Raw genomic sequence first — 14,596 nt, forward strand, 5'->3', positions numbered from 1 at the left:
TGTAAGTCCCTGAGAGTCTGTGATGTGCAGGCAGCCGCTGTAATAGGAGCATGTGTTTGATGGAAGAGAGGCATGTGAGTCGAGGGTTATAATGTAGATTGAGGGCTATCACCGAAGTACACACAGTGTGAAATGTAAATCTAAGAAATAGGACAGTTAGGGATAGTTGGTCTGAGAAAGTGACATTCATGCAGTCTTCAAGGGTGAGGTGTCCTGATTTGAGGGAAGGGGTTAAGTATGACAGGGAAAGGGAACAGCGTATGGAGAAAACTAGAAGCATGTAGAGACACAGAAATGACAAGTATGTGTTCAGGGAGTTCTTAGAAGATGAGGCCAAGGGGAAAAGGCAGGCCTGAATGGATGCCTGTGAAGAAGTTTGGAATTTAACCTGTAGGCCCAAAGGGAAGTCATTAAAAATTTTTCAACAGAGGAGTGACATGATCTCACTATTCCCTACCTGTGTCGTTCCTTCAGGGATTTTTGTGAGCTGTGTTTCGCTTTCATTACTGTTATTTTCTCTATTAATGAGTTGTACCAAGTTAATTCATTTGGTTAGAGTAAAATGGCTCCAGATTGCAGTTTGGAACATTCTAAAACTCGAGAAATGTACTCTTCCCCACCTGCCACCAAAAAAGAATTCTGTACCATGGCTAGATACCGTGACCTTAATCCCATCTGGTTACCTGACAGATTGACAGACTGCCTATCTCATTCTGTTCTGATTGTTGAAAAGAAGAGTGACTTTTCATTAAGAAAACAAAATATTCCATAGCCTTCTACTAATTTAACGAAATGAGTGTGGGCTACACATGAAAGCAGCTGAATTCGTACACTTGAGACTTTCTTACTATTTTGTGTTTAATCCTTTTGAGGCTTTTCGTGTTCTGTATCTGGATTATGAATAGGCATGCTAGGCCTGAGGTCAAGAGAGTTTCTGTCTCATAACCACCGTGCTCCCAGAGTTGCTCTTTTCAGTTTTGACCCAGAGCAGCCAGTTATTTGATTGTTTGTGCACAGGTTCATAGCCAGCTTCACAATAAATGGTTCTTTGGAATTTTACAAAGATGTCATTCTTGGCCTCTAAACTGAAAATCTTTTGTGCCCAGCACATCTTTTTCCCTTAATGAACACTGTTTAATTAGAAAGTAGCTTATGAACAGTGTCCCATTTTTAAAATGTGATTTGAAGCAGCAGATAGCAGATGTGCATATTACCTGGATGTCTCAAGCCTTTATGCTTACTCATTGGCACAGATCCCTTAGTGAAGGCAACTGGAGAAAGGTGTGGGAGGCAAGCGGCCTTCTTCCTGGGAAACCCAGGCCTCATTTGATTCATTGCTGCCACCTGCTGGGCCCTGGCTGCTGAAATGGGAAGGCCACACTAGTAGTCCAGCTAAGCCAACCAGGGCCATGTAAGGAACTCTCTGTAGTTCCAGTGCTAATCAGCTGTTGTTTCTGAGTGACAGCCCACCCCTAAATGAAAGGATCTTCTAAACAGTATTTATAACAATTGGTAAAAGGTGGTATTGGATTGTGTGTTCATTAACACAGAATCCCCAACGACTGTGAGCCTCAGAGAGTTAAGCAATAATACTTCAAGGACTCAAGATCCTAGAGTATTTGAGCTGAACGAACCTTTAAAGCAGATACCTGGGAGCTTGAGTGTAGTTAAATCAGAGTCTCCTAGAGGCTTGTGAAAATGCAGATTCCCAGGCTTGGCCACAGATATTTTGATTCACTAGGCCTAAGATGAGACTTTTTTATTTTAAAGATTTTATTTATTTATTCATGAGAGACAGAGAGAGAGAGAGAGGTAGAGACACAGGCAGAGGGAGAAGCAGGCTCCATGCAGGGAGCCTGATGTGGGACTCGATCCCGGGTCTCCAGGATCACACCCTGGGCCGAAGGTGGCACTAAATCGCTGAGCCACCCAGGGATCTCCAAGATGAGACTTATTTAACAAGTTTCCCATGAGGTTCTGAGGCAGGTAGTCCAGCCCCAGGAAGAGCACTGCCTTAAACATCTTCGTAAGAGCTTCTCAGTCATTTTTCTAATCAGTGCCTCATTTCAGCGCACTGAGATGCACTTTCTTATTACAAGCACTTTTATTACAGTGCCTTGTAATAAAAAAAAATATATTACATCTTCTATCTATCAACAGGGTGAGTCACTAGTAATATAACTGGTTCTTTGAAGCATATACACAAAATGTACTGGATTGGTTCTGCAAGGGAAAAAAAACACTTTTTTAAAGATTTTATTTATTCATTGCAAGAATGAGTCACAAGTGGGGGGAGGGGCAAAGGGAGAAGCAGACTCCCCACTGAGCAGTGACACCCTCCCAATGTGGGGCTTGATCCCAGAACCCCGAGATCATGACCTGAGCCTAAGGCAGACACTTAACCGACTGAGCCACCCAGGTGCCCCGAAAAACACTTTTAAATAATTAACTTTTCTCTCTGTCTCCAAGAAGGAAGTACTATAATTTATGTTAGTTTATACCTGAATGCTTTTTGGCCTTGGGCGTTGGCAAGTAAAGGTAGGGTTTTATAATTATATTTATCACAGCCATCATTTCCCTGAATACAGGGAATCACTTGGTTAATGTGTATTGAGTTTTCAGGGACCTAAAATAACATAAAACAGAGTTGTGCCCTATGTCATTGGTCACTTCTCTCCTTTGGAGGAACCAAGCATGAGAATACTGTAGGCCCCATGGCTTTTAGCATGTCTTATCATCACTTCTTTTTCCTTACTCTGTCTTGGCAAGCTTGGCCAAGATAAGAACAATACTAAACACAAATAATAGCTTTCCTTATTGCACAGGAAAAACAAGTGCCCTGAGAGCAAATTTTTGAAAAGTCACCATAGAATTGAGAATTCTGGATGCCTGTCATGTGCTTGCTTTCTAGAATATTGTCATCCCCCAAACTTTATTTTTTATGCATAAAAAATATTTATGCTACTGCTTCTGAAATGACTGGCTCTAATCCAATAACCCTATCCAACTTGAATTGAGTGAGGCCACTGAACTCAAGGGAAGATTACACGTGGTATACTGTGTCCTCTTTAGCAAACAGTGAGCACCAGTAACCTCCTAGTGTATTTTCATCTGGACTTTTTTTAAGCTCTCAGATCGTTTGGCATTTCTGACTTCCAATCCCTTTAATGCAAATGATTGTATATTTAACACAGTTGTGTACTGCATGTATAGAACCAAGAGGCAGTTTATTGAACATCTTTTTTTTTTTAACATCTTTAATAGAGAAATCTTGTTGAGCTTTCAAGATCATGATTTTTATTCCTTGTGAATGTGGTTTGGTGTATGGTTTAAATTTTGTTTCCTGCCTTCATAGTCTTATCTTGGGTTGTTTTTATTTTTGTTTTAGGGGTACCTGAAGGAAATCTTAAAAGAAATTGGTGTTCAGAATGTAAAAGGAACGCACAAAAACACATGGGAGCTGAAGCCAGAGTATAGACATTATCAAGGAGAAGAGAAGAGTGATTAAGGAGACTCTAAGCCAGCATGCTAATGGAACAACTAAAGGGTGATGCTAAAGAAACGCCACTGAGACTCAAATACTTGAGTACCATCTATTGTAGGGGTAAAATGACTGGAACTTTAATTTCCCTAGGTGAATTTTTTAAACAGTAATTCTTGTAAAGTACTTAAGTTTTTTGAGGGGAAAAAAACTTATTTATAGGCTTATATTAAACTAGATTATTCAGAATGGGGTGATGGGTTGGGGGTGTTAAGGTTTTTCTTTTTAAATATTAACTTTTAAAATGTAAAATTAGGAAATGTTTTCTAAATGAGGACTCTCTGTCCTTGTTTTATCTCTGAGGATCTGAGGTAATACAAATCTGAAGGGAATGACAAAGCAAGAAAAAAGTAGTCAACTACAGAAAGTCTTACAAGGAATAAAAAGCCAAAGTTCCTTATTCTGATATTGTCAAAGAACAAAGCCATCTTTATTTATTTATTTTTACAGGTGATCATGTTTCATATTCACACCCCTTAATAAAAAAGAGCATTTTATGTTTGTACCTATGACAGTAATTTTCATCATTAGCTTGCATACTTAACCCTAGTGTAATGACATGAGGAATGGAAAAAATCTTGGCCAATGAGTATTTCTTTTATTTGCTTTTATTTTATTTTTTTAAGATTTGTTTATTTAAGTAATCTCTACACCCAACATGGGACTTGAACTCACCACCCTACAATCAAGAGTTGTATGCTCTACCGACTGAGCCAACCAGGCACCCCTCTTTTATTTACTTTTAAAAGAATTAGAAGTTAAATATTTTTCTAATAATTCAAGGTATGTCTTTCCCATCAAGATTATAAGCTTCTCAGAAACTGACTTTGCTCCAGAATTTTATTGCATACTCAGCTGACAGGTATTGACTTCTGACAAATGATGTTGACAAACTAACAGAGGATTGCGGGAGTGAGGCTGATAATGTGTCAGGCAGTCACAAAAAGAAACATACAAACAAGACCACCAAAACAAAAGAAGCTTTAACAAACACAAGAAAAAGCTGCTTTTTATTCATTAATTTTGTCGGCTGTTTCTGTATGTTTGCAACCAAGAAGTAGCAAATGCGAAAAATTTAAGAAAATGTTATATAATTAAAGCAAATCAAAGGGAAAAAAACTATCCATTGAGATAAATATTTTTCTGTATTTTTGGCTTTTTTAGCAGGAAAACAGCAACATGCTGAGGTTGAGTAATACTGGGCTGAGAAAATGTTGATCTTTGCATCCCCACTGTAAAATAGAATTCTGATGAGGGAGGGTGGTCTTATTCTACTTTGTGCTGGTGCAGGAACCAAATGTCTCCCCCTTATATTCCAGTTTCTGATTGAGACTCGGTGTCAGGAAGCAGATGGATAATGGTGTGACAAATCTGTATAGAACTGAGAATTCTGGATACCTGTCATGGGCTTGGTTCATAGCATGTATCTTCCTCCAAATCTTCTCTATTGTTGATGTTTGGTCCTGCCCTGAAGCAGACTTGTATGTCCTCTACTTCTGTCTTTTGTTTTTATGGTGGCAGTGCCTGCCAGATTGAGCTTTGTAGCTGCTGGTAGAACTTCCAGGGCAGAGTTGTGTCTCATCTGAAGCCCTGCTCTGGTATTTCTGCAAATCTAGTTTCTTCAGCTTATTTTAGTTCTCTTTTACCTCATCACACCTGACAGTATCTGCTCGAGTCTCTCTCTTTTTTTTTTTTTTTTTTCCTGCTCGAGTCTCTTAAACACTTGTTATCTGTTCAGTGGCATAGCTAATCTAGGCGGTACCATTCCGGACTAGTTTTTTTGGGACTGCTCTCATATTTAATACTAAAATAAGCTACTGATAATGGAGGAGACTGACTCTGGTTCCTGTATTCTTTTATTCCAGAATGCTCTTGCTCTATAAACATGCTTTTGATAGCCAACAATCAGGAAGTAGGAGTCCTAAACCCTTATCACCACTGTGAGATTGGGAGAGGGGAAAGCTAGTAAGAGAGACACACATCTGGTAAGAGGTCACACCATAAGAGCACAGGAGGGCCGTGTTTCATAGGTGACTTAGTTAAACTCAGCTGTGTACACACTTATAGGATGTTTTAACCAACAAACTGTAGTAAATATATTATGATTGCTGGGCATTGGAAACATTTGAAATTACATGTTGCCACAGTAACTTCTAAAATGATAGATCTTAAAAAAGAAAACAGTTTTTGCTCTATTGTATCGGAAGCAGCCCTTAAGGAGTTCAGCAGAGTTGCAGTTGTTCCTAATGGTCTATGAACAAATTTTCCTTGAGGCTTATTTTCATCATTGTTGGTACTTAACAGTGAAATAAGAGTAAACACTTATTATGCCCTTATGTGCCTGACAGTGTGTTATAAATGCTCTAAAATACCTCGTTTAATCCTCAGGAATAGCTCTGAGAGATAGATAATGTCCATTTTCATAGAACCATTTCCTGTCCAACTCACTGATGAGTCCTGATCACTCTTTGGGGGAATTCTGCCTCCAGGCCAAAGTGAATAACCAGAGTGTACTTTTCCAGAAACTGTCCCCCCATACACAGTCTCCCCCCTCCAGAAAAATGGTGCAGACCCCAGAAGAAGTTGTGAGAGAAAGGGGGTTTGTCTTTGGCATCCTACTTTAATGCAAACACCAAAACCTCCCAATTGAGAGGATGAAAACTGAACTCCCTCCTTTAAAGTCAAGTTCCTCTTGCTAAAATTTTAGTCCCTGCTACACTTCAAGTACCCAGCTAGGGTACTTTAGATCGGCCTCTCTTAGGCCTTGATAGGTGTTAAAGACCCCAGTGGACTATGATAGGAGCCTGGGGGCACTGGGCTTTAGGGTTAGACTTCACTTCCTGGGCACCCACCTTTCATGCCAGTACACAGGCCATTTTCCCTGGTATTTGGGTAGGAGTCCAGGAGGTGATAAGTGGGTTTTCTTTTTTCAACTCAGTTTTCTTTCTGACATGAGTCCAGAGCAGTTTCCTGAGCCTAATATCTTCATGTGTAAGAGGAGGGATCAGATTGCTTTTTTTTTTTTTTTTTTTAAGATTTTATTTATTTATTCATGAGAGACAGGGGCGAGGGCGCTAAGACACAGGCTCCATGCAGGGAGCCCGATGAGGTACTCCAGGATTACGCCCTGGGCCAAAGGCAGGCGTAAACCGTTGAGCCACCCAGGGATCCCCAAATTTTAGGGGATTTTCTTTAAAAGAAGGTTTTCTCACAGCGTACCATGTTTTTCAATGTTGAAATTTGTAATTAAAAATCTTAAGATAAGAAATTTGTATCGTTTTTGTGGGAATGTAATACACCAAAAGGCTATGTTGCTGCATTAATCACGGTAATGTGACGAGGCCACCGAGCACAGCGGCAGTTTATTGGCGAGTATTTACTGACCATGATTATGTCCCAGGCACTGTGGGTACTGAAGTGCTAGACATCAGAGGCGTTCACAGTCTAGTGGGAAATAGAGAATGTAGACGGATACGATGCTGTGTGGGCAGAGAAGTGTGAACTGAGTGTTGCAATCAATCAGAATATTCCAGTTAATTCATTGTGGCCATTTATGCTCTACATGGATTTCCAATTCTTAAAGCCTTTGAATGCAGTAATACATACTTAATTTTAAAACTTCTTTGAATGTAATTTAACCATTGAAAATTCCTAAAACACAAGAGGATTTATACAAGGCTAAGGATCATTATTATGAACACATACTGTGGACGTCTGTAATACATCGATCTCGTTAATAGAAGGGTTCACTGGACTAGACCTTGGGGACACTTAGGCCTTATTTCTGGTTGCCATTCTTGTTTCTCTCCTTAAACAGAAGCCTGGAGAGCACTTTGGCGATTCATTCATTGCACAAAAATCCACTCAATACTCCCTGTGTGCCAGGCACCAGGAGCAAAGGCTGATGGGTGATTGTAATAAGTGCCTTACATGCCAGCAGTTCTCTGCCTCAGTTGCTAAATAAGCAGGAAGAATAATAGCTCTTGTTTATTGGACCCTTACTGTACGTTGGCACTGTGTTAAGCATTTGACTCCTATTACTCATTTAATCCTCATAACAACAGTAAAACATGGGTCTCCTTTTGCCTGTGTTTTATAGATGTGGAACATCGGGTATTGAAAGGTTGAACCTAGCCAAGGTCATACAGGAGTCGGGGGCAGAGCCAGACTCAAATCCCAGAATAGTACTCTGCACTGCAGGCTTTTAGTTACTATTATGTGTGTTAAGTGTACTTTTATGGGTGCCATGCTGCTGATTGCCCTCAGCTGTAATTCACCTGTCTCCCATTTGATTTTTTTGTAGTTTGTATTATTGTTATTAATATTACGGAGTTGTGATTGACCTACCAATGGGCAAGCAAAGTCTCGCGAGTTCACTTTCTTGAATCCAAAGAGTCGATTCTAGATTCTGAGTTGTTTTGCCTTAAGAGATTTAGTTTCCAATTTTTTTTTGAGGTTCTGGAGTTTCTTACAGAATGGTGTTCCTTTTTCTTTGCTCTAGATTCAGATGAGGTATTTCCCAAGATTGACTGCAGATGGCCGATGTACTTGATTTACTTAATTCTAGACCACTCCAGCTTATGAGAAAGTTGGTGATTTGGCCAGGCCCAGTTGAGTGTCTCTGCCGTGGATGGCCCAGTAAACACAAAGGAGGTCCATCAGTTTGGGACCGCCAAGTAATGGGGATCCAGAGCTCAATATGAACAGGTCCTTGCTTTTATTTTTTATTTTTTAAAGATTTTATTTATTTATTCATGAGAAACACAGAGAGGGGAGCAGGCAGAGACACAGGCAGAGGGAGAAGCAGGCTCCATGCAGGGAGCCTGACATGGGACTCGATCCTAGGTCTCCAGGATCAGGCCCTGGGCTGAAGGTGACGCTAAACCACTGAGCCACCCAGACTGCCCAGGTCCTTGCTTTTAGAGCCTCACAGTATTGAAGAAAACTTGGAAGCAAACAAACAGCAACATAGTGTATTAAATGCAGCAATAGAAATACATGGAAGAATGTTTTAAGAGCTGCATGGATTCAAAGCAGGTCATTTAGAGCAGGTTGTTTGCTTGTGTGCCTCGTAATTCCCTCATCTGTGAAATAGATAAAAGTATCTAAGTTTCTACCCCCAGAATTATGGTGGAAGTTAAATGAGTCAGTATAAAAAAAAATAAATAAATAAATAAATAAATAAATGAGTCAGTATATCAGCACTGTATTGAAGCCTGTGGAATAGAATCGTCCCCATTCTTGGTTATGCTGTAGTGTGAAAGAATTGCTGGCTCTCTGTTGCACAGCCAACTTTGTGCCATTCTGCTGTTGCTGTACGGAGTTAAGGAATGTAATAATATTTTTAAAAATGAGTCAATATATGGTACTTAGGACACTGTGACATGTAGAAAGTACTCTTATCATATTCAAAATATATAAAATATGGAAGTAGCACAGAGAATGAGATCATTTACATCTTTGGGGAGTCAGAAAGCCTTCCCAGAGTACTTCCTGAAGTGGGTTTTGAAAGGGTCTGGGAGTTCAGTAAGATTCAGGGGGCGGGAAGTACAGAAAGAACAGGTGCATCGGTATTAGTCCACAAGGTGGTAGGAGTGAGAACCCACACACACCTTCAGTACTCAGACTCAGCTTGGTATAGTATAGAAGTGTGGCTTGACATGTTGAGTCCTATCTTGGCCTGATAGAAGAATGTGGAGGGCAAGCGATCTCTGCCTGGGACCAGGTGGAATGGATGAGCAGCTAGGCAGGACTACTCTCCTTCAGTCGTACACTCAAGTTCAAAAATATGCAGACAACCTAATTGCTCCCTTATCTGCAGCATGCTCTTCCACTTTGATTCGTCCCTGAACACATTTCTTTAATATAGTCCCAACTGAAGTGACAGTGGAAACCAGCCTTCGTGAATTACATATTAGAAGTTTGAAGTCCCAATCCTTTATCCTCCCACCACTGCAGCCTAATTAATAAAGACAAATAGGGAGCAGGAGCTAAGTGGGGTCAGATGCACTTCACTAATGAAGGCCCAGTAACTCCTCACTGGAATAGAGGACCTAAGTAAGAGCTGAGGCTGAAGACAGAGTTCTTTATCCTTTTTCTCAGTTGGTGATGACTGGTTGGCCACTGTGGTGCGCGGTTGGCCTGACTTACCATTTGCAGGTAGAAAATCTGGAAGAGCTGAAAGAAGGCATCCAAATGGCCAACAGGTACATAAAAGATACTAAACATCACTAATCGTCAAGGAAATGCAAATCAAAATGACAATAAGATACCGCCTCACACCTGTTAGAATGGCTAAGCTCAAGAAGACAAGAGATAACAAGCCTTGGCAAGGCTGTGAGGCAAAGGGAACCCTCATACACTATTGGTGGTAATGCAGTTGTTTCAGTCATTATGAAAAACAATAGGGAGTTTCCTCCAAAAATTAAAAATAGATATACTTATTCCACTTACGGATATATACCCAAAGAAATGAAAACAGGCTATCAAGGCTGTATATGCATGCCCATTTTGTTGCAGCATTACTTACTGTCGCTAAGATACAGAAACAACCTGAGTACCCATTAACAGATGAATGGATAAAGAAGATGTAAAATAGATTATTTTCAGGAATATTGTTGAGGGCAGCCCCAGTGGCACAGTGGGTTAGCACTGCCTGCAGCCTAGGGCGTGATCCTGGAACCCTGGATCGAGTCCCTTGTCAGGCTCCCTGCATGGAGCCTGCTTCTCTCTCTCTCTCTCTCTCTCTCTCTCTGCCTCTATGAATGAATGAATAAATAATTTTTTTAAAAAGGAAATTTGTTGAGCCGTATAAAGAAGAAAATCCTGCCATGTGTGGACCTTGAAGGAATTATGCTAAGTGAGATCAGAGAAAGACAAATAGTCTGAAATGTGGAATTCACTTTTATGTGGAGTCAAAACCAAATTCATAAAAGCAGAGAGTAGCATGGCAGTCCCTGGGACTGGGGGCAGTGGAGGGTGGAAGAGATGTTTAAGGGTACAAACTTGCAAGTAGTGGTAAATAAGTCCTAGAGGTAATGCACAGTGTAGTGAATGTAGACAAAAAGATTATAATAAACATTTGCTAAGACATTAAATCATAACCCAACCACAAAAATGGACTAATTTTGTGATGCAAGAGGTGCCAACTGTTAAAATCAGTCATCTGACAATAGATAAATGTATCAGATCGACATGTATACCTAAAATAACACGATGTTAGATGTCAAATATATTGCAGTTACTAAAATTTGTCAAATGGGAAGCTCCAAAGAGATACCAGGGTAGCATGAAACTACTGATAGCACTTCAGAAACAATGATCTCTCATCAGTGATGTTGAAAGGAAACCTTTAAAAAAATCCTACAGAAGAGGAGCACGTCCGTGGCTCAGTTAAACATCTGCCTCCGGCTCAGGTTATGATTCCAGGAGCCCTGGGATCAAGCCACACATCAGGCTCTGCTTAGCAGGAAGTCTGTTTCTCCTTCTCCCCCGTGCTAACGCTTGCATATTTTTTCTCTCTCTCTCTTTCTCTTTCGCTCTCTCTCTCTCTTTCTCTCTGAAATAGACCTTTAAAAATAAAAATCGTACAGAAGAGAAAATATAAAACACATTAGAAGGACTTGATCTAAACTGTATGAAGATCTCAAAGTTCAATAACAGAGCAAAAAGCCCGTTTAAAAATGGACAGTAGGAGCTCCTGGGTGGCTCAGCAGTTGAGTGTCTGCTTTGGGCCCAGGTTATGGTACTGGGGTTGAGTCCTGCGTCGGGCTCCCCAGAGGGAGCCTGCTTCTCCCTCTGCCTGTGTTTCTGCCTCTGTGTCTCTCATGAATAAATAAAATCTTTTAAAAAATTACAAGTGAACAGCAGATGTACACATACACCCCATCAAGAGGATATGGATGGTCAATTAAGCACAGAAAAGCTACTCAACATCACTGGTTGAGAGACCTGCAAATAAAACCACAAGATAATGTGTATACCTGTCAGGAGGGCTGCAGTTTCCAAGGCCTGACAGTCCCAAGTGCTGATGAACATGCAGAACAACTGGAGCTCTCTAACATTGTCCATGGAGGTGCAAAATCACACAGGTACATTGACAACCAGTTGGGCAGCTTTTTGTAAACTTAAACATACCACCATACAACCCAGCAATCCCACCCCTAAGTATTTGCCCCAGAGAAGTGAAAATCCTCCGTGCACACACAAAACCCTGTACACAGATGTCTATAGCAGCTTTACCCTAATAGCCAAAAACTGAAAGAAACACCCACCCACCCACCCCCCGCCAGAAGTCCACCAGCTTGTGACCAGATAAAACAGATGGGGTGCAGGCCTGTGCCGGAATGTTACTCAGCAATGAGGACAGAGGGCCTGCCGCTACAGCCGTGTGGTGAATCGCGTCTGCGCTGTACCGAGTGAAAGGAGCCAGGCTCCCAGGGCTACATACCGTATGTTTCCATCTCTAGGACATTACAGAAATGGCAAAACTAGACGGCCAACAACTCAGGTCAGTGTTTGCCTGGGGCTGAACGTGTGCGGAGGGACTGATGACGGACACCAGGGAAGGTCTTGGTGATGGCAGTCCTGACTGGTGGTTACAGAACTGTGGGTGTTGAAACCTAACCTGCACATTTAAAAGGGTGACTTGGGGGCAGCTGGGTGATTCCATTGATTAAGTGGCCAGCTCTTGATTTCAGAGTCCAGATTGCTAACCATTACACTATGGAACCCAGCTCTTGATTTCAGGTTATGATCTCACAGTCGCATGATCGAGACCCACACTAGACTTCGCACTCAGTGGGGAGTCAGCTTGAGGAGTCTCCCTCTCCTTCCAGCTCACACTTGTGATCTCTGTCTCAAATCTTAAAAAAATAACTTCTGCGTGTAAAGTATATGCCAATGAACCTAGCTTAAAAAATTAGAAGCCACAGTAACTTCTTGCAAGGTACATCTATGAAAGCAAAGGAAACAAAAGCAAAAATGAACTATTGGGACTTAATCAGGATAAAAAGCTTCTGCACAGCAAAAGAAACAGCAAAACTAAAAGACAATGTACAGAATGGGGGAAGATATTTGCAAATGACTATCAGATAAAGGGCTAGCATCCAAGATCTAGAAAGAACTTATTAAACTCAATACCCAAGAAACAATCCATTCATGAAATGGGCAAAAGACATGAACAGAAATTTCACAGAAGACATAGACATGGCCAACAAGCACATGAGAAAATGCTCCGCATCACTTGCCGTCAGGGAAATACAAATCAAAACCACAATGAGATCCCACCTCACCCCAGTGAGAATGGGGAAAATTAGCAAGGCAGGAAACAACACATGTTGGAGAGGATATGGAGAAAGGGGAACCCTCTTGCACTGGTGGTGAGAATGTGAACTGGTGCAGCCACTCTGGAAAACTGTGTGGAAGGTCCTCAAAGAGGTAAAAGTAGACCTGCCCTACGACCCCGCAATTGCACTGCTGGGGATTTACCCCAAAGATACAGATGCAGTGAAACGCCAGGACACCTGCACCCCAATGTTCACAGCAGCAATGTCCATGATAGCCACACTGTGGAAGGAGCCTCGGTGTCCATCGACAGATGATGGATAAAGAAGCTGTGGTCTATGTATACAATGGAATATTCCTCAGCCATTAGAAATGACAAATACCCACCATTTGCTTCAACGTGGATGAACTGGAGGATATTATGCTGAGTGAAGTAAGTCAGTCGGAGAAGGACAATCATATGGTTTCACTCATACGGGGAACATAAATAGTGAAAGGGATTATAAGGGAAAGGAGGGGAACTGAGTGGGAAAAATTAGGGAGACAAACCATGAGAGATTCCTAACTCTGGGAAACAAAGGGTTGTGGAAGGGGAGGTGGGTGGGGGGATGGGGTAGCTGGGTGACAGGCACTGAGGGGGCAGTTGATGGGATGAGCACTGGGTGTTCTATATGTTGCCAAATCGAACTTCAATAAAAAGTAGAATGAACATGGAAACATGTCTAACGGGGAAATGGTAAATAAACTATGACTCATCTATATTATGGAATGTCTGCAACAGTTAAATATTAGATGAATATATTGACTGGGAAGGGTTCATTAAGTATAAAAAGTTTCAAAACTTAATAGTAAGGTCCTATTTATATTAATAAAAACAAAATATATTTTTTTAAGTAGGCCCCACACCCAATATGGGGCTTGAACTCACAACCTTAAGACCAAGAGTTGCATGCTCTATCTACTTCATGGTCATGAACAGTCTTGTGCTCTTAACGCCTACAAGATACCTAATCGTTGTCAGATGTAACAGTGGCAGGACCAGGGTGAAGAGATTTCCTGTGATCTAAGATTGAGAATGAGGGGGCGCCTGGGTGGCTCAGTTAAGCATCTGCCTTCAGCTCAGGTCATGATCTCAGGGTCCTGGGATTGAGCCCCAAGTCGAGTCAGGCTCCCTGCTCGGGGGGAACCTGCTTCTCCCTCTGCCCCTCCTCTTGCTCATGTGCGTGCACTCTCTCTAAAAGAAATAAAATCTTTAAAAAAAAAAAAAGTGCGCTCTACCTACTGAGCCACCTGGGTACTCCCCCCACAAAATATGTATTTCTACATCAGCACATACATCTGTAAGCACACAGGAAAACATTAGGAAATGCACCAATCTTTTCACAGTGCTCCATCTAGGGAGACTAGGATAGGGAGGCAAGGCAAGGTGGGATTTGTCCTTATGTGTATATTTTTACAATGACAGTATGTCAGCGATTAATGTGTATAGCACAGATGTGAAATATGTCATATATATGTGTATATGCAAAGCCCAAAGGGAGAGCATACCTTTTATGACGTCAAGGCCACTCCAAAGATACGTACAGCTCTAGCTCTACCCCCTGGGTGTTAGTTGTGGAAAAACCGTCCTGCCATCAAGGAGGACCCTCTCCCTAGAAGACTGTAGAAGAGGATCGACTGCATCAGACCGTATTGAATTTCACCCTGCTGCATCCTAGGCACCACCCTAGGTGCTGGGGTCGGGCAGCTGCCAGGGGAGACTCGGGCTTC

General features: G+C 41.5%; 1 protein-coding gene and 1 non-coding gene across 2 annotated transcripts in view; both read left to right on the plus strand.

Annotated features, from left to right (window-relative positions):
• The window catches only part of GTF2F2 (general transcription factor IIF subunit 2), a 147,112-nt gene extending 143,066 nt beyond the window's left edge, over positions 1–4,046 (plus strand). Inside the window, exon 8 of the mRNA XM_041731188.1 lies at positions 3,389–4,046. Within this exon, the coding sequence (XP_041587122.1) occupies positions 3,389–3,508 (120 nt within the window). The 3' untranslated portion in view covers positions 3,509–4,046. The remainder of the gene's footprint in view (positions 1–3,388) is intronic.
• Positions 4,047–8,741: 4,695 nt separating this feature from the next.
• Positions 8,742–8,877, plus strand: LOC121477231. Its single transcript, XR_005984155.1, has one exon. It is a non-coding gene; the product is annotated as a small nucleolar RNA SNORA46 (small nucleolar RNA).
• The last annotated feature ends 5,719 nt before the right edge of the window (positions 8,878–14,596 follow it).

This window comes from Vulpes lagopus, chromosome 16, assembly GCF_018345385.1.
Source record: "Vulpes lagopus strain Blue_001 chromosome 16, ASM1834538v1, whole genome shotgun sequence".
Classification (NCBI taxonomy): Eukaryota; Metazoa; Chordata; class Mammalia; order Carnivora; family Canidae; genus Vulpes; species Vulpes lagopus.